The sequence below is a fragment of the Chaetura pelagica genome, unplaced genomic scaffold, assembly GCF_000747805.2.
Source record: "Chaetura pelagica isolate M959 unplaced genomic scaffold, ChaPel_1.0 scaffold221, whole genome shotgun sequence".
Classification (NCBI taxonomy): Eukaryota; Metazoa; Chordata; class Aves; order Apodiformes; family Apodidae; genus Chaetura; species Chaetura pelagica.
The window spans coordinates 12518983-12536475 of record NW_009952533.1 but is presented as its reverse complement, the minus strand read 5'-3'; the positions used below and the strand labels follow the sequence as shown (position 1 = coordinate 12536475).

The window sequence follows — 17493 nt, the reverse complement described above, 5'->3', positions numbered from 1 at the left end:
CCCAGACCCCTGAAAAGAGAAGGCGAGCCACAGAGCTACTCCCCAAACATCACAGCGTGGAGGTTTCTCAGCGGCACCTCCAGCGTTTCCATCCCGGCCGGCAGGTGGAAGGATTTCCTGGGAAGAGGCCGGCGAGTCCTGCCCCCGCTTCCCGTCCCCTTCAAGCCCTCACGTAGCCCCTGCAGGCTTCCCATGCTACAGACAGTCGGGGGAAAAACAGCTGCGGGGAGAAGAGGCAGGAAGTAGCCAGCAAAGCCCCTGCAAGCTTTTGCAGCCCAGGAACAGGCAGCTGCCTGCACTGACCCCAGCCCCCCGGGGCCGTCGGTGCCCCTCCACGCTCCCTGCACTGCCGGCTGATGCCCAAAATCAAGCAGAAGACAGTTTCCTTCCCATGGCCAGGATAGCTGGGCTCAGCAGGGATTTATGGCACCCCAGGGGATGAGGTGACCCCGTGATGTTCCCTGCCACCCCCCCAGCCCTCCCAGGTCCCTGTCTCCAGCAGGATGGCCAATCCAGACACCTACCTGCGTCAACCCTGGCACACAGTGCACGGCATCCCCATGGTTGATGCCTTTGCCCACAACTGGGAGCGCATTGACACCTTCCAGAGCCGCCCGGAGGACATTGTGGTGGTCACCTTCCCCAAATCTGGTGAGCATTCCCAGGGACTGGGGAGAGGTGTGATTTCGGACAGGAGGCACCAGCCTGCAGCCTCCTGGGCTGGGACCTGGGGGATGCCAAATGGCAACGCTGGTAGACAGCGCCCCACTGGTGCCCGAAATGGGTCTCCAGTGGGAATGGCATGAGCTAGATGTCTGACCTCTTCTGACCAGGCACCACCTGGGTCAGCGAGATTGTGGACATGATCCTGAAAGGTGCTGATGAAGAAAAATGCAAGCAGGATATCATCATCAATCGGGTGCCCATGCTGGAGTTTGCTGCCCCTGGGAAGATGCCAGCAGGTATCAGGGTGGCAGGGGTAGCTGGGGCTGGATGAAAGCAGGCTTGTTTTGGGGGCTTGGATGCTCCACCAGCAGTGGGAGTGCTCCTGGGGGAAATCTCCTTTGCAGGCACAGAGCAGCTGAAGGCCATGGCATCCCCTCGCATCATCAAGACCCACATCCCAGCTCACATCTTGCCAAAGTCCTTCTGGGAAAACGGCTGCAAGGTAACAGACCGGAGGGGGACACACCTGGAAGGACCTACCCAGACCCCTGAAAAGAGAAGGCGAGCCACAGAGCTACTCCCCAAACATCACAGCGTGGAGGTTTCTCAGCGGCACCTCCAGCGTTTCCATCCCGGCCGGCAGGTGGAAGGATTTCCTGGGAAGAGGCCGGCGAGTCCTGCCCCCGCTTCCCGTCCCCTTCAAGCCCTCACGTAGCCCCTGCAGGCTTCCCATGCTACAGACAGTCGGGGGAAAAACAGCTGCGGGGAGAAGAGGCAGGAAGTAGCCAGCAAAGCCCCTGCAAGCTTTTGCAGCCCAGGAACAGGCAGCTGCCTGCACTGACCCCAGCCCCCCGGGGCCGTCGGTGCCCCTCCACGCTCCCTGCACTGCCGGCTGATGCCCAAAATCAAGCAGAAGACAGTTTCCTTCCCATGGCCAGGATAGCTGGGCTCAGCAGGGATTTATGGCACCCCAGGGGATGAGGTGACCCCGTGATGTTCCCTGCCACCCCCCCAGCCCTCCCAGGTCCCTGTCTCCAGCAGGATGGCCAATCCAGACACCTACCTGCGTCAACCCTGGCACACAGTGCACGGCATCCCCATGGTTGATGCCTTTGCCCACAACTGGGAGCGCATTGACACCTTCCAGAGCCGTCCGGAGGACATTGTGGTGGTCACCTTCCCCAAATCTGGTGAGCATTCCCAGGGACTGGGGAGAGGTGTGATTTCGGACAGGAGGCACCAGCCTGCAGCCTCCTGGGCTGGGACCTGGGGGATGCCAAATGGCAACGCTGGTAGACAGCGCCCCACTGGTGCCCGAAATGGGTCTCCAGTGGGAATGGCATGAGCTAGATGTCTGACCTCTTCTGACCAGGCACCACCTGGGTCAGCGAGATTGTGGACATGATCCTGAAAGGTGCTGATGAAGAAAAATGCAAGCAGGATATCATCATCAATCGGGTGCCCATGCTGGAGTTTGCTGCCCCTGGGAAGATGCCAGCAGGTATCAGGGTGGCAGGGGTAGCTGGGGCTGGATGAAAGCAGGCTTGTTTTGGGGGCTTGGATGCTCCACCAGCAGTGGGAGTGCTCCTGGGGGAAATCTCCTTTGCAGGCACAGAGCAGCTGAAGGCCATGGCATCCCCTCGCATCATCAAGACCCACATCCCAGCTCACATCTTGCCAAAGTCCTTCTGGGAAAACGGCTGCAAGGTAACAGACCGGAGGGGGACACACCTGGAAGGACCTATCAGAGATAAGGGGGAGACTTGCTCTACTGGGACCTTTCAAGTTCCCATGTGTCACCAAGTTCTCTGCAGATGATCTACGTGGGGCGCAATGCCAAGGATGTGGCTGTCTCCTACTACCACTTTGACCTGATGAACAAGCTGCACCCACACCCTGGGACATGGTCCCAATACCTGGAGGAGTTCATGGCTGGCAGAGGTGAGACAGGGCATGTGTGGGTGCATGAGGGGACCCTGTGGTGTGCCAGCACCCACTGACACCTCATTGGCTGCTCTCCCCATGCAGTGGCATATGGCTCCTGGTACGACCATGTCAAGGACTACTGGGAGCGGAGGAAGGATCACCCCATCCTCTACCTCTTCTATGAGGACTTGAAGGAGGTGAAGGACAGGGATAGGTGGTGATCTGGGGCCTGGGGCAGGGTGGCAGGAGGGGTGAACATGGGCCTGTGTCCCACAGGACCTCCACCGGGAGATTGCCAAGGTGGCCCAGTTCCTGGGGAGGGAGCTGCCAGAGGCAGCCCTGGATGCCATTGCCCGACACACCTCCTTTGAGGCCATGCGGGACAACCCCACCACTAACTACACCATGGTACCCTCCCACCTCATGGACCATGGCATCTCTCCCTTCATGCGCAAAGGTGAGCGGCCCCAGGGGGCTCCTGGCACATTTTGTGTGTCCCCCCAGACCCCTCTGAGCCCCATCTCGCTTGTTCCCAGGCACCACTGGAGACTGGAAGAACCACTTCACTGTGGCCCAGAGCGAGCGCTTTGACCAGGACTACGCGGAGAAGATGTCGGGCACCGACCTGCGCTTCCGCACCCAGATTTGAGGAGGCGCTGTCAAACATCCTGCAAACTGACCTGTGCTGATGGCACCATCACTGTGCCCGGGGCTTCTTCCCCTCTCCTGGGACTGCTGGAGAGAAATAAAACATTCTCCCCGACTCCTCATGGGATGCTCACTCCCTTGCGCCTGTGCTGACCCCAACCCAACCATCCCCCTGTGCCCCTGGCTCTCCTCAGGTCGAGGAGGAGCTGATGCCACCGCCATCCCCTCACCCCCGTGGCAGGAGGATTGAGCTCGCAGCATCAGCAGAACAAGCACGCAGGGAAGGGGCTGGCTGGATGTGCCAGCTGGGCTGCAAGAGGTGGCCTCCCTGCTCCACGTGGGGCGATATGGCCTGGGACCTGTGGGGCGGGAGCAGGATTAATGGGCCCGGAGCTGTCCTGCCAGGAGGTCAGTGGCCACTGCCTTCTCTCCGCACTGGCTCCTCCCTCCCGGCAGCCACAGCGTTTGCAAACGCCGCTGTCCTCACTCGCCCTGCCTTTTTCCTTCTCCTCCCCTGAAAACTGCTGCGGGGCCCCACAGCTCCCTGTCCTCTGCTGTCACCCTCCTGGCGTCACTTTCCCGGCGCAGAGCAGCTCCCTGCCAGGTGAGCCAGATGTGCTGCAGGTGCTCTGCCCACACGCGGCTGCTCCGGGCTGCCCGCTGTGGGACTTGGGGTGGTGGGTTTGGAGTACTTTGGGCTGCAACCAGCACCCCCCTAAACCAACTCCTGGGTTGGGGGCTGCTATGGTAACCCCAGAGACCCGGTTCCTTGCTCCTCTGGGGTCCTGGGGCAGGGAGAGGTGATGGCCTGGGTGACACGGGCACCTCATGGGCACCCTCAGCCCTTGCTGGGGCACAGGGTGGGCTCCTGCTGCTGCAGGCAGGACTCCTGTCCCCAGGTGGGTGCAGCAGTAGGGCTGTGGTGACCTCCAGTCCTGGCATGGGTGGAGTTGCTGCTGCTACCCAGGCAGGCATGGTGCCAGGTGCCTGCCTTGCCCTGGCTGGTGCCTGCAATGGGAGGGTGAGGGACCCTCTGCACCAGCCAGTCCCCCATCTGTCCCTGTCCCTGTCAGGATGGCCAATCCAGACACCTACCTGCGTCAGCCCTTGCTCACAGTGCACGGCATCCCCATGGTCAATGCCTTTGCCCACAACTGGGAGCGCATCGACACCTTCCAGAGCCGCCCGGAGGACATTGTGGTGGTCACCTTCCCCAAATCTGGTGAGTGTCCCCAAGCCCACCAGCCATGGTGATGCCAGGTGGGTGGTGGTGTTGCGCAGCTGGGACCCGCTGCCTGGGGAGACAGAGCACATGCAGGGGTCTCAGAACAGAGCTCTGCAGCATTTCCCTTTGCCCCCTTGGTGCCTGTTCGAGGTCTGGGGGGTTGTTGGTGCTGAGCCCTCCAACGCTGCCCTGACTGGCCCCCTGGTGGGCTGCTTTCCCCAGGCACCACCTGGGTCACGGAGATCGTGGACATGATCCTGCAAGGTGGCGACCCCGAGAAATGCAGACGGGACATCATCAGCAAGAGGGTGCCCATGCTGGAGTTCTCTGCACTCGGGGAAATGCCAGCAGGTAGCAGGGCATGGGGGATTGGCCATGGGCACAACAACAGGGGCTGAGCCCAGGGGGACTCTGCCAAGAGACCACTGGAGACATGCTTTAGGGTCTCTCAGGGACAGACCTGCTGGCCACCATGCCCTCGCCCCGTGTGGTGAAGACCCACCTTCCCGCACATATCCTGCCCAAATCCTTCTGGAAAAACCACTGCAAGGTAATACCCAATCCTGCTCTGTGCTCTGGGGAGCATTGCAGCCCCTCTGCTCCCCTGGGGCAGGATTCCCACTGTTCCTTCCAGTGTCCTAAATGGTGTTGGGAGCACTAGGGGCCGGAATATCCCACCTGTTGGGGATCCTGCCCCTTGCATCCCATGGCCCGTCTACAGATGATCTACGTGGGGCGCAATGCCAAGGATGTGGCTGTCTCCTACTACCATTTTGACCTGATGAACAAGTTCCAGCCACACCCTGGGACATGGTCCCAGTACCTGGAGGAGTTCATGGCTGGCAGAGGTGGGACAAGATAGACATGGGAGAGGTAACCCCATATCCCTCCTCCAGCCCTGCACTGACACCTCATTGGCTGCTCTCCCCATGCAGTGGCATATGGCTCCTGGTACGACCATGTCAAGGACTACTGGGAGCGGAGGAAGGATCACCCCATCCTCTACCTCTTCTATGAGGACTTGAAGGAGGTGAAGGACAGGGATAGGTGGTGATCTGGGGCCTGGGGCAGGGTGGCAGGAGGGGTGAACATGGGCCTGTGTCCCACAGGACCTCCACCGGGAGATTGCCAAGGTGGCCCAGTTCCTGGGGAGGGAGCTGCCAGAGGCAGCCCTGGATGCCATTGCCCGACACACCTCCTTTGAGGCCATGCGGGACAACCCCACCACTAACTACACCATGGTACCCTCCCACCTCATGGACCATGGCATCTCTCCCTTCATGCGCAAAGGTGAGCGGCCCCAGGGGGCTCCTGGCACATTTTGTGTGTCCCCCCAGACCCCTCTGAGCCCCATCTCGCTTGTTCCCAGGCACCACTGGAGACTGGAAGAACCACTTCACTGTGGCCCAGAGCGAGCGCTTTGACCAGGACTACGCGGAGAAGATGTCGGGCACCGACCTGCGCTTCCGCACCCAGATTTGAGACGGTGTCATCACGTGCCTCCCAAAACCAACCCACCCCCACCAGTCTCACTCCCTGGCAACAGCTCCAGCACTTGCCCAGCCTGCCCATGTCTCACTGGTCTCCCCACACCCAGAGGGACTTCCGCAAAAATAAAAAGTTTCCTTTCTGCATTTTCCTTCCAAACGTGCGCTCATGTGAAAGCTGCTGTGTTGCTACAACGTGTTGCGGAGTCTTATCCCACCTCGCATTGCTCCAGCCCCATGTTGCCCACCCAGGCCATGTGTAGGTCACACCTGTGTGGCCTTTTTTTGAGGAATATAAGAGCCAGTATTCAGCATAGAGTCATTTTAGCATGTGATGAATAGAAGAGTTTAGCAGCTTCCACATGCATACCTCTATCATGGCCAAGGCTCAGACAGGGTCCAGCACCCACCCTAGCCTTAACGCTGGGACTCTGTAGGCTTTCCTCATAACACAGACTCCCCTAGCTGGGGATTTTTAGGCTGAAGGCATCTTAGTCTATTCAGGCACAAGATTTCCTCTACTGATTTATCTCTCAGCCCCTCAACATCATAGTATCTTGCTGCAGGAGCTTCCCTTTATCCTTACTCCTCCTGTTGCAGCTCAGCACCGTCAGGAGTTGTTTTGATCCTGCTGCTCTTGCCAAAAACTACTGCTTCGCGGTCAAGAAATTGACTTGTTGTTGGCCAAGCCTTCCAATCACTTCTGCTTTGCTCCTTAGGTATTTCCATTTGTGTGGAAGCACATAGATTTGTTTTGATGACTCTCTAATGGCACCTCTTTCCTCTTCATAACTCAGATACCAGCTCCCATGAAATGCACAGGGTCATCAAACATGCTTCAAGAAGTGCTTTCTTTCACTACTCTCAGTTCAAACCAGATTTTTTTTGTATTTTTATCTTTTGTCCCTGGCCTCAAAGTACAGTCCTAACAGCACCCGCCCTTGGTGCTGTAGATACGGTGCTTGTTAGCAGCTGAAGAGATTTAACATAACCAGGTAGGGGAAGCTAAAATGTCTTGTCCTAGAAGTTTTGTGTAGGCACAAACTGGTAAGACCCTCAGAAAGAAACAAGTATTCAGTTGTGAGTCCAGAGGAGGGGTTGCAAGAGTAACTTTTCCTTAAAGCACCATCTAGCAAATCAGGGCAGGATCCCTCGTAAACACCCTTGTAAAACCAGGACTTTGAATCCCTTGATATGAACGCAGTGCCTGTCTTCCCACTGCTTGTCAATACTGAGGTGTTCATGTGCCAGGTGAAGGCCACAGCAGGACTGAAGGACCCTTTCTCCTCATGTCCGTGCATAGATGCCCAGGAGCAGAGCTGTGGACCAGAGAAGGGGATTGCTGCTGGCTTAGGGGCAGGAGGTCAGGGGAAATCCTTGATGATCACAGTTAAGAGTACCTAAGAGTGCTCCCACATCACATGCAGAGGTCCAGACATCCACATTGATGACATCCAAAGCAGATAATGTTCCTCCCTCTCAGTCCTCCAGCCTGGAAACACCTCTGGCTCAGGATACAGCAACCCCAGCCAAAATCGCACCCATGCCTCCAGCACAAATGGAGGAGGAAGCACAAACCCATCCTGATGAAGCACCCTGAGAGATGAAATGGCATCCCTCACAGTTATGATGTGAAGCCCAAGTCCAAATCACCAGACCTGATTTCCTGGGATCAGAGGGTGTGCCTCTATTTGCCTCCCAGACATGCAGAAACACTCCTTCACTCCCCAGTTGGAAGCAGATGAGCTGCTCTCCTCTGACTCCCAGCCTGAGCAGCAGGGGATCAGCTCCAAACCTGCAATATCAGAGGAAAAGCAGTCTCTGCCTTCTCTGCACTCTGAAGCACAAAAGGTGTCATGGCCACAGGCAGTGTTGGCAAGGGGGCTGTCTCCAAGGGCATGTGCCACATACCCCTCTGGGGAATAAGTGGCAAGGGTACTGCTTGTGTATCCAGGCCCAGGTACAAACCTTGTGCCAGCAGCTTCCAGTGTCAAACAGCAAAACTTCCTTCCTGCAAGACACAGATGTGGCTTAGGATCTTGAGCAGGCTGCATCCAAGTCAGAAAAAGTTATTTCTGATAAATTTCCCCCAGCCAGTTTTGTTCCGCTTCCAAATTTCTTTCTTAGACCAGAAAGCCAGCAGGAAGCTACAGGAGCAGGGTTATGTACAATCTGTGGAATTAGTAAAAATTTAGCAGGGATTTCAATTTTGTTTTCATTCCCTTGCAGAGCTAGGAACACACAAATGCATTTTAGCATGTGGCTCAATGCAGTGGCTGCTGGCCAGCTGTTCAGGGGGACCCCTGGCCTGTGCTAGCTTGGTCTTTGCCCAGCTCCTCCCTCAGCCAGCAGCAAACTCATCCAGTAAAATAAATCATTGGCAAGCTGACCTTGCACAGGGAAAATCTTGGCAAGGGAGCCTGAGCAGCAGACATGCCTGAGAAGGCGGGAGAGAGCAACTGCCCCTTTCCAGGCTGGTGAGCTGTTAGTTGAGTCCTATCACATCTATACCCACAGTATCTGCAGATATGCCCATCTCCATGGCAGTCAGCTTTCCCTTGGGGGATGGACAGATGCTGGCAAGACAGAGATGTGCTGCATCTTCAGGCAGCTTCAGCAAGTCTCTGCTGCTGCACCTCACTGTAGAGCTGGCAAGGACATGGTGCACCACCTCTTCTCCATTAACAATGCACAATTTCTAGCAGGGACAAAAAGCCTGACCTGGGCCTCTTTTTGGCTTTGTGGAGTGGAAATGGCCTCAGTGCAAGCCACCCCAGTCCCTACAAATTTGAGTGCCAAGGTGTCACTGCAGCATTGCAACAGCAATGAGAGAAAGAGAGTTAAAACCAATAAAAACAAGTGAAATGCTAGAGCGGCAAGGTAGAGATAAAAAGATACAATTTAGGTGAGAAAAGTGGTTATGGTAAAGCTATTAACTTCTGCTGGAGTTTCCCCCTTACCCCTGGAGATTACATGGGAGCAGATGTTTTACTAAGCATTTGCATAAACGCCTTTGCAAAATTGCTCAATCCACTCGCTTCCCTCTGTACTCAGGGATGAAACAACCTTGACATTTTCTGCATGCAACCTTCACCCCTCCTCCTTCAACCAAAAGACAGTCAATACTTACAAGTCTGCTTTCAGTCCAGAAGCTGCTTTACTGCAATAAGTGAAAAGAAAACCATAGAGTCATTGGGTGCTCCTCATAGCAAAACTTCCCTTTCCTACCCTAGAACTGGATTTTTGAGGTGCTGGCTGGCATCAAGGTTTCCTAGAGATAAAGGTGCCATGCACACTGTAACCCGTGTTCAGCAAAACAGTGAAGAGGCCACTATGTGGAAAACACTAATTTGAATTGCCTAACTTTTGCATAACTTGCCTTTTGGAAATTATTTAACAGGGCTGGAGGTTATGTATTGACATGACATCTGCAGCACTCCTGCTTAGTAATGCTAGATATCTGAAATACTGACACTTAACACCATCTACTTTCTTCAGCCCTGCTTTTCTCCCATTTCCTGGATTTTGTCCTTTAATCCTCTCAAAATGCTTATTTTCTCTGCATTAAGAGTAATCTGAGTATGATCTTTAAAAGTTGGCCACGGAAACAAGACATATTTAACCCACCGGTTCCCCTAGTGATAACTCTCATTTGCTACTGTGCAATCAGTTACTGAGGGGTTTGAAATTTCTTTCCCAAATAAGCTAAATTAGCCTGAAAAATAGATATTATTCTGAATACAAAGGTCTAGGGAGAGATCATAGTGAAATTCCTGGCTGTAAGGCCAAATTACTGTTGAAACACACTGCTATAATTGCCCTGTATTCTGAGTTTTTAGAAAAGGTCACATTGAATATATGGACAATATTTCAAAACCACAGAGGTGCAACTTTAGATTCTTGTATGTTAAAGTCATTAAAAACTTGCCTAAATCTCCAGAATCAAGGGCCACACACCCAGCACAAGTAACACACCAACTTTTGAAAAACTGCAAACAAACCACAAGATTTTCTCTTTGTTGCTGTGAATAGTTTATAAACAAGCCTATTACTTAACAAACAATTTGGGTTTGCCAGCTGGCACCCTAAAGGAAGTGAAAAATCTTGAGCAGTCCCACACCGTATTTCTGAGCTACAAGATGGAAAAGGCCTCTGACAATCTGGCTCTGCAGTAACATTATAACATACCCTAGCGTGGGAGGACCATCTCAACTATTAAATTACTGGAGCATAACAAAGCCATGAATAACCCCAGAATAGTTGCCTTGTTGTGATCATCCTGTATTGTATTACTTCCTCCTTTTGAAATGCCCAGTTCAGAGGGTAACTTATTTAAGCTCCTTCTCCCTGATATCCAACCTCACCAGAGCAGCCCAGGCACAGGGGAGATGAGCAGCCAGAAACGGAAGCGAACCCATATAACTAATTGCACCTTGCAACTCAGACCACCACACTTACATTCCTTGGAAGACTCTAGGTAAGAGCTTTTTGCTGCACAGCATTTGTTCCCCAAATTGTGTTGGATAGAACATATAATTACGTGCATGGGTTTTGTCATTTTGGCTACTGGCGGCTGAGGGCTCCTTCCTCATCAATGTTTACAAATATGTAAGGGGTGAGTGTCAGGGGGACGGAGTTAGGCTTTTCTCGGTGATGACCAGTGATAGGACAAGGGGTAATGGGTGTAAATTGGAGCATAGGAAGTTCAAGGTGAATATCCGAAAAAATTTTTTTACTGTGAGAGTGACAGAGCACTGGAACAGACTGCCCAGGGAGGTTGTGGAGTCTCCCTCACTGGAGACATTCAAAACCCACCTGGATGAGTTCCTGTGTGATGTACTCTAGGTGACCCTGCTCTGGCAGGGGGGCTGGACTAGATGATCTCTCGAGGTCCCTTCCAGCCCCTAAGATTCTATGAGTCTATGATTCTATGATTCCAGGACGTAGCACCTTACATTCAAGTGCTGACTTTCCGAGTGAGAGTCACCCCAGAAGATGTGGGTTTTGCTCTGAGAAGAACCTTTAGGTGCCAGGAGGGTCCCAGACCCGTGTTTAGACAGCTGAAGTGAGTCCCACAACGTGACCAGGTTGGTGGTGATGTGCCCCGGAGAGTAGCGATGAGCTCTCTGCCTCAAGAGTTGTCTGGCAGCAGTTGGAAACATTATAATATACAGATACCATGGCTGTGGGAAAATAAATAAAGGATTAAATTCTTCTTGTGGATAGGGAGTAGCTTGAAGGCAAACCTTTGACAGCAGCACAGGGATTGCTTCCACCCTGCTTACCAGGGAAAGGAGCTCCCTCAGGGGGAAGCTCACAGGGTAGAATCCACAAAAGGGAAAAGTGAATCACCAAACATCCTTTTCTGTTTTTTCAGACCTGAGATCAAACATGGGTTTTAGAGGCCCCACCTGCGCAATAGCAAACTCCTGCTTTTGCTAAGAGTGTTAGTAAAGAGCCATCAAACACAACACAGAGGTGCAGCACTCCCAACTGGAAAGGAAAATTCCCAGGCTATATAACCCTCAGCCCTGCAATGGCCACAAAAATCACCAGCTCTAAGAAATACCTCCAGCTGCTCCTTCTTCAGGTTGCCCTGCTAGGGCCTGTCTTCTGTGGGAATGTGTTGATCTGGCCAACAGAAGGCAGCCACTGGCTGAACGTGAAGATAGTTATACAGGAGCTCATCCAACGTGGGCACAATGTTTCCATCCTTGTATCCAATGCTTCCCTCTTCATTAAGCCCAGGGCTGAGGCCGTGGAGAAGTTTGAGGTCTATAATGTGCCCTTCAAGAAAGACACCATTGAGAACTTGATCAAGGATATAGTGGCGCTGTGGCTGGATCACAGGCCAACCACCTTGACATTCTGGCAGTTTTACAAGGAGCTGGGAAAACTGTCAAAAAACTGGCACCAGATGAACAGGCTAATGTGTGATGCAGTGCTAACTAACCAAGAGCTGATGGGCCACTTGCAGAGGTCTAGCTATGACCTTCTGCTGTCAGACCCAGTGACTCTCTGTGGGGACCTCCTGGCTCTCAAGTTGACCATCCCATTCATCTACTCGCTGCGCTTCTCCCCAGCCTCCACTGTGGAGCGGCACTGCGGCAAGATCCCAGCCCCACCGTCCTATGCGCCCGCAGCCCTGTCTGAGCTCACTGACTGCATGTCCTTCGGTGAGAGAATAAAAAACATAGTGTCCTACCACCTGCAAGACTACGTTTTCCAGAGCTACTGGGGAGAATGGGATACCTACTATAGCAAAATCTTAGGTAAGCCTTCTGTTGCTTCACTTCTCATTACACAGCCTCTTGCCTCACAACCTTCAGATCAAGGATCATCTCAGGGTTGCAAACTCAAGGTCTGAGAGAGGTCAACAAGAAGTTTCTCATTATGCTTCTATGTGGAAAAGGGAATGAACCACCAGGGTCCATCAGTTGCACACACCCCTCTCTCAGGGTGCTGTGCCATTGCATTCAGATCACTGGTCATCCCAGTTGATGGAATTGACTTTTGCTGTAATTACTTGTAATGTGGATGTTGAAACAACTTCCCACCACATTAAAGCCCTCAGAAAGGACGCTCAGCATACATATTTCCCCTTCCAATGGGAACAGAGCTGTTTTCCTAATCCACAGTATCATAACAAGGAGCGATGGGTTGGTGAATTATGAGCCAACCCTGCCCCCCTCAGTAGTAATACTGAAATGCATTGTGGCTTCGTAATAGAGACTTCACTTATGTCACTGCTCATAGAAAACCAATCCTCTTTGGACAAAACAAGTTTTATTTAAAACATCCCCTCCACCCACAAGCAAGCAGTGAAAGTGTCAAGTCTTCCTCTGCAGGCTTTGCTTCCGAACCACTTTGAGTGAATATGTAGACAAATATGTTTATTTAACTATTAATCACATGACCAACATGCCATTTTTACTAACCTCACATTGAGTTCATGAGAAAGAGTACCTGCAAATCCCTCAGGGCTCAATTGCCTGCAAATACCTGTGTGCTGCAGAGCTCCACAAGCACACTACACTTTTGTCATGTGCACAGCATTTGAGGTATATCAGCTTGGCTTCTCACAGTCCAACTGTTTCCACCACCCCCATTTTCATCCAGAAAATGACGCTGTAGGCAACACAGAAGCTGTACCAAAAGCCTTGCACAACAACATTAGGGATATATATTGTGTAACAGAGCTGGGCGGAAGTCCAGTAATGATGATTTTTAGTACAGTGAAGAGGACTTCCAGTATTTCTTAATTGCATATCAGAACGGTAACCATAAATAAAACTGTTTAACAGATTTTCTAGTTCAACTTATAGTGCATAATTGGCAGCTAGTGGCAGGCAGGACAGCCCACACCATCATCTACCAGCTCTGGCCTCTCTTGATGCATGCTCTGGAAGAGGCATGTTCACATGAGGACAGTCTTACTCTGATACTGGAGACACATGCCATGTAGTTTCAGCTACTTCAAGAAGCAAAGTTTTGACTGCAGCCTGGATCATCCTCTCAAGTGCACTGTAAATGGATGCTCAGGCGCTTTATGAAGCACAAGGGTGCCCACACAGTGGGTGAACATCTGCGCTGCATACCCAGCTATGCTGCAAAGAGCCAGAAGAATGACAAAGTCACATTTTCTGCCAAACAAATAACATGGAGACTGCGGTTAGACGGGCAGGAGGATGAGCAACAGGACACAAGCCTCCCTGGATGGAGCCCCCCAGGGCTAACAGCTCTCCCTGCTGCTACAGAGGAAGCACCGTCTTCCAGCTTCAGCAAGCTATTTACCACCAGATGGTGACAGTTGGTCCCAGGCACCTTTTTCCCCAGGAAAACATGCCATTATCCATGACAGGATTTCACTCCAGCTACCTTGGTACCCTGCCCTCCGGAAGAAGGCAGTGTTACTCAAGCTCAGCCCAGCTTGGGTGCACTGGTGAGGCCACTGAGGCATTGCTACACAGGGCAGGCTATGGCAGGGAAGGAGGTGACAGTGCTGTGGCTGCTGGCTGTGCTGGGCCAGGTGTCCGGGGGGAAGGTGTTGGTCTGGCCAGCTGACAACAGCCACTGGCTGAACATGGAGTACATACTCCAGGAGCTTGTGGTCCGGGGCCACAAAGTGACCGTGCTGATGCCTTCATGCTTCCTCATCTTCAACCACACACAGCCGTCACCATTCCAGTTTGAGGTGGTTGAGGTGCCAATCACCAAAAAGGAGATGGATACCTTATTGCAAGAATTTTTCGGTTTTTTCTTTTACAAGGACAGAGACCTATCTGCCTGGGAAACTGTTCATAAGATAGCTCAACTGGTGTACACCATGAAGAATGTAATCAGAATAATTTCTGATGAAGTCCTGAAGAATGAGGTGCTGCTGGAGAGACTCAGGGCATCTGCCTTTGATGTCCTCTTGGCAGACGCACTGTCACCCAGTGGGGAGCTGCTTGCTGAGAAGCTGGGTATCCCCTTTGTGTACACCATCCGCTTCTCCCTAGGCAATACATTGGAACGGCTCTGTGGGGCACTCCCAGCACCTCCTTCCTATGTTCCAGCCACCCTAACTGGTCTGACAGATAGGATGTCCTTCCTGGAAAGGCTAAAAAACATCTTCGCCTACACCATACAGGATATCATCTATCATACCATGATCTGGGGAAGCTGGGATCAATACTACAGTGATGTTTTAGGTAAGGATGCTCTTACTTCCAGAAATTATATCTGCTCTACACAAAAGAGTAAATAGCCAGAGCTTAAAGGTTAGGCCACGAAGCAGAAGCAAGAAACCCTTGAACTCACTATCTTGCCTCCAAAATTAGTGTGACAAGTCAACCCAGGCAAACAAACACTACCTGTTAATCCTGACCTGCTACACTAGTAAAGTCAAGTCTCTACAGGTGCTTCTGGGGTAGGTAGAACAGTGCTAAAGTGACTTGAAACAGGCAGAATTGGTCATATTCATAGATTAATCATGATAAACACTAAGAACATCAAAATAATATTATATACCCACTAAACACTGGTACTGCACTAAACCTTTTGAAGTAGAAATAAAAATTGTTTTTGGAAAGCTATACAACAGTGCTACTTTTTTCCCCCTAGTATCCGTCTTGCTGCCAGTTTATCTCAAAATGAGAGAAAATGGCCTCCTGTGGTCTTTTAAAGGCTTGGGAGAGCAGCTGAGTCCCTGTTTGCAGAGATTAAAGGCTCTCAGCAGAGACAGGGCTCCTTGCATTTCTGAAAGTGTCCAGAAGAAATTTTAGAAGACAGTTGTATTTACTTATGTTTTGGTTTTTTTCTTCTTAAAATAATAGTTGCATAATTATTTTCACATTTTTGGTCTAAGAGATTATTATAGTTCTTACAAAGAAACAGGGCAAATACATGTGCATTGTGAAATGGCAGGTGAAATGGATAATATTTCAATATGAGACTCTTAAGTGTTTTTATTTGTTTTTCATTATCAGGGTGTCATGATTCTAAGATAGATGAGTGACTAAGATACTCTACTATTAGAGTACCTAGCTGTGTGTTGCTTTTCTTGTTTGACAAAAATCAGAAAATGTGGTGGCAGAAGCATGGTTTGCTGATCTCCTGTTGTGTAAGCCTCAGATCTGCTTGGATCTTGTGCTTTTTTATTGTTAAATGTGGGGTTTAGCATTTAAGGCACCTTGTGCAATACCTGTTTTGTTAGCTCTGTTAGATGAGCTGTTCTCTACCCTGACTGTGGTATGATTTGATCTGGAGTCTGTCCAGTCCTGAAGGAGGTGTGAAAGGAAGGGGAAAGCATCTCACAGAAATGAGGCAATGTCTCAAGTCCTTTCTGGTATGAAGAAACAGGAGTTGCCATCACTGGAGTACTGCAGGAGATTCCAGAACAGGATTTGCTGCTTGCCCAGGCCTCTCATCAGTCTTGCATTCTGGCATGCCTCTTGCCAAACTTGGCAACAAATAGATCTCACTTTTATTGGCTGGCTCTAAATTGTTTGCACACTGGAGCAGTAAACTACTTCCAGCTTAGTCGGAACAGAACTGTACATGGACTGCTGCGATGATGGGGCCAAGGTTCCCGTGGCTGCTCTGGGCCTATGCATGCTGCTGGAGTGCTGGTTTTTGTGGAAAGGTGGTGGTCTGGCCCACTGATGCAAGCCACTGGATCAATGTGAAAGTGTTGCTGGAAGAGCTTGTTCTCCGGGGTCATGAAGTGACTGTGCTGGTGCCTTCAAGCAATCTGCTCATCAACTACCAAGACACCTCTTCCCCCTTCACCTTTGAGGTCCTGCAAGTCTCCTTCACCCAGGAAACCCTAGATGCTTTCATGGACGACTTCCTCAGTTTCTGGCTAAATGAGATCTCTAATGCCTCTGCTTGGCAGATCATGTGGAGGATGAAAAAGGACTTGGAGATCTTTTCCAATATGTCAAAGCAGGCTTGTGACACTGCAATGAACCCTCAGCTAATAGAAAAGCTGCAGCAGGCCAAGTTTGATATTCTGATCGCGGACCCCCTGGCTGTAGGTGGAGAGCTCATAGCAGAAATCCTAGCAATCCCTTTTGTCTATAGCTTCCGCTTCTCTGATGGGAATGTGGTCGAGCGGCTGTGTGGTGGGCTCCCGTCCCCACCTTCTTATGTGCCTGCTAGCACCAGGAGGCTGACAGACCGAATGCCCTTTGTGGAAAGACTACAGAACTTCCTTTTTTACTTCTACATGGATTTATTTTTCTTAAAGTTTTGGCGAGATGAATGGGATGGGTATTACAGTTATGCCTTAGGTAAGGTAGCTGTTGAATGGTTTCTCCTCTTGCATAGGTTATGCCTTTTCAATGTTTTGGGACCTCAATGCTGTTGTCTTAAAATACTCTTTCTCAATGGCCAGCAGAGATAGTAATCCTGGTCTGGTCCCATGGAGGCTGTGCTTTCCCTTATAGGTCTCATCTAGTCTAAGACATCAGTGCAGTTACTGCTCTAGTTCCTCCTGCGGATCTTTAGAGCACATAGTTCTAGTTTTTGTCAATGATGATACTGCTGGTGAGCTCTTGACATTTTTGTTCCAACCTAGTACAACTCAGGCTTGATTCAAAGTCTGAATTGGGACCTCTTAGTTCAATGGACTTTGAATCTTGCACAGAATACGACTAGTCAGATAATGAGTGAACAGCAAGCAAAAGGGCATCTATTCTGTTGCCCTCCAATCTCTTCCGGCATTGCCTAAGAACGCCTCTGTGCTCTGCAAACTAATTCCTTCTCCCTTATTTATTTTTTTTAATACCACATAAGTCTTAATTACACCTCTATGTGTAACACAGGCTTGATTTTCACTCTAGTTACTTTGAAACTGACTCATTGCTCTTTACATAGAATTTAAAAAAAATTACAGGTGTAAATTGTAATGCTGATCAAGTAGTATGAGAAGATGCCCTACAGGTAATTTTACTCTTGCTGCTTCTTTTACTTGGTTCCTACTTGCATAAGGCTGGCTTTGGATAATCATTTACCCACACTTCTAACTTTTCCCCCCCAGTTCCACTTTGTAGGGAA

At 51.0% G+C, this 17493-nt stretch overlaps 3 protein-coding genes across 4 annotated transcripts in view; all 3 read left to right on the top strand.

The window, feature by feature from the left end:
* Positions 1-3241, top strand: part of LOC104398864 — a 6706-nt gene extending 3465 nt beyond the window's left edge. Inside the window, exons 8-17 of the mRNA XM_010009017.1 lie at positions 503-651; positions 834-962; positions 1071-1168; positions 1682-1856; positions 2039-2167; positions 2276-2373; positions 2481-2607; positions 2695-2789; positions 2869-3049; positions 3129-3241. Coding sequence (XP_010007319.1) covers positions 503-651; positions 834-962; positions 1071-1168; positions 1682-1856; positions 2039-2167; positions 2276-2373; positions 2481-2607; positions 2695-2789; positions 2869-3049; positions 3129-3241 — 1294 coding nt within the window. The remainder of the gene's footprint in view (positions 1-502; positions 652-833; positions 963-1070; positions 1169-1681; positions 1857-2038; positions 2168-2275; positions 2374-2480; positions 2608-2694; positions 2790-2868; positions 3050-3128) is intronic.
* Positions 3242-4314: 1073 nt separating this feature from the next.
* SULT1B1 (sulfotransferase family, cytosolic, 1B, member 1) lies at positions 4315-5947 on the top strand. Its single transcript, XM_010008961.1, has 7 exons — positions 4315-4462; positions 4688-4816; positions 4918-5015; positions 5187-5313; positions 5401-5495; positions 5575-5755; positions 5835-5947. The coding sequence occupies exons 1-7, from the start codon at positions 4315-4317 to the stop codon at positions 5945-5947; spliced, it is 891 nt and encodes a 296-aa protein (XP_010007263.1).
* A 5541-nt stretch (positions 5948-11488) lies between these two features.
* Positions 11489-17493, top strand: part of LOC104398804 (UDP-glucuronosyltransferase 2A2-like) — a 12840-nt gene continuing 6835 nt past the window's right edge. Inside the window, exon 1 of one of the 2 annotated variants that reach the window (XM_010008959.1) lies at positions 11489-12224. In XM_010008959.1, the coding sequence (XP_010007261.1) occupies positions 11489-12224 (736 nt within the window). Of the gene's footprint in view, positions 12225-16006; positions 16728-17493 lie in introns of those variants that run through there. The other variant, XM_010008960.1, reaches the window with a different exon arrangement.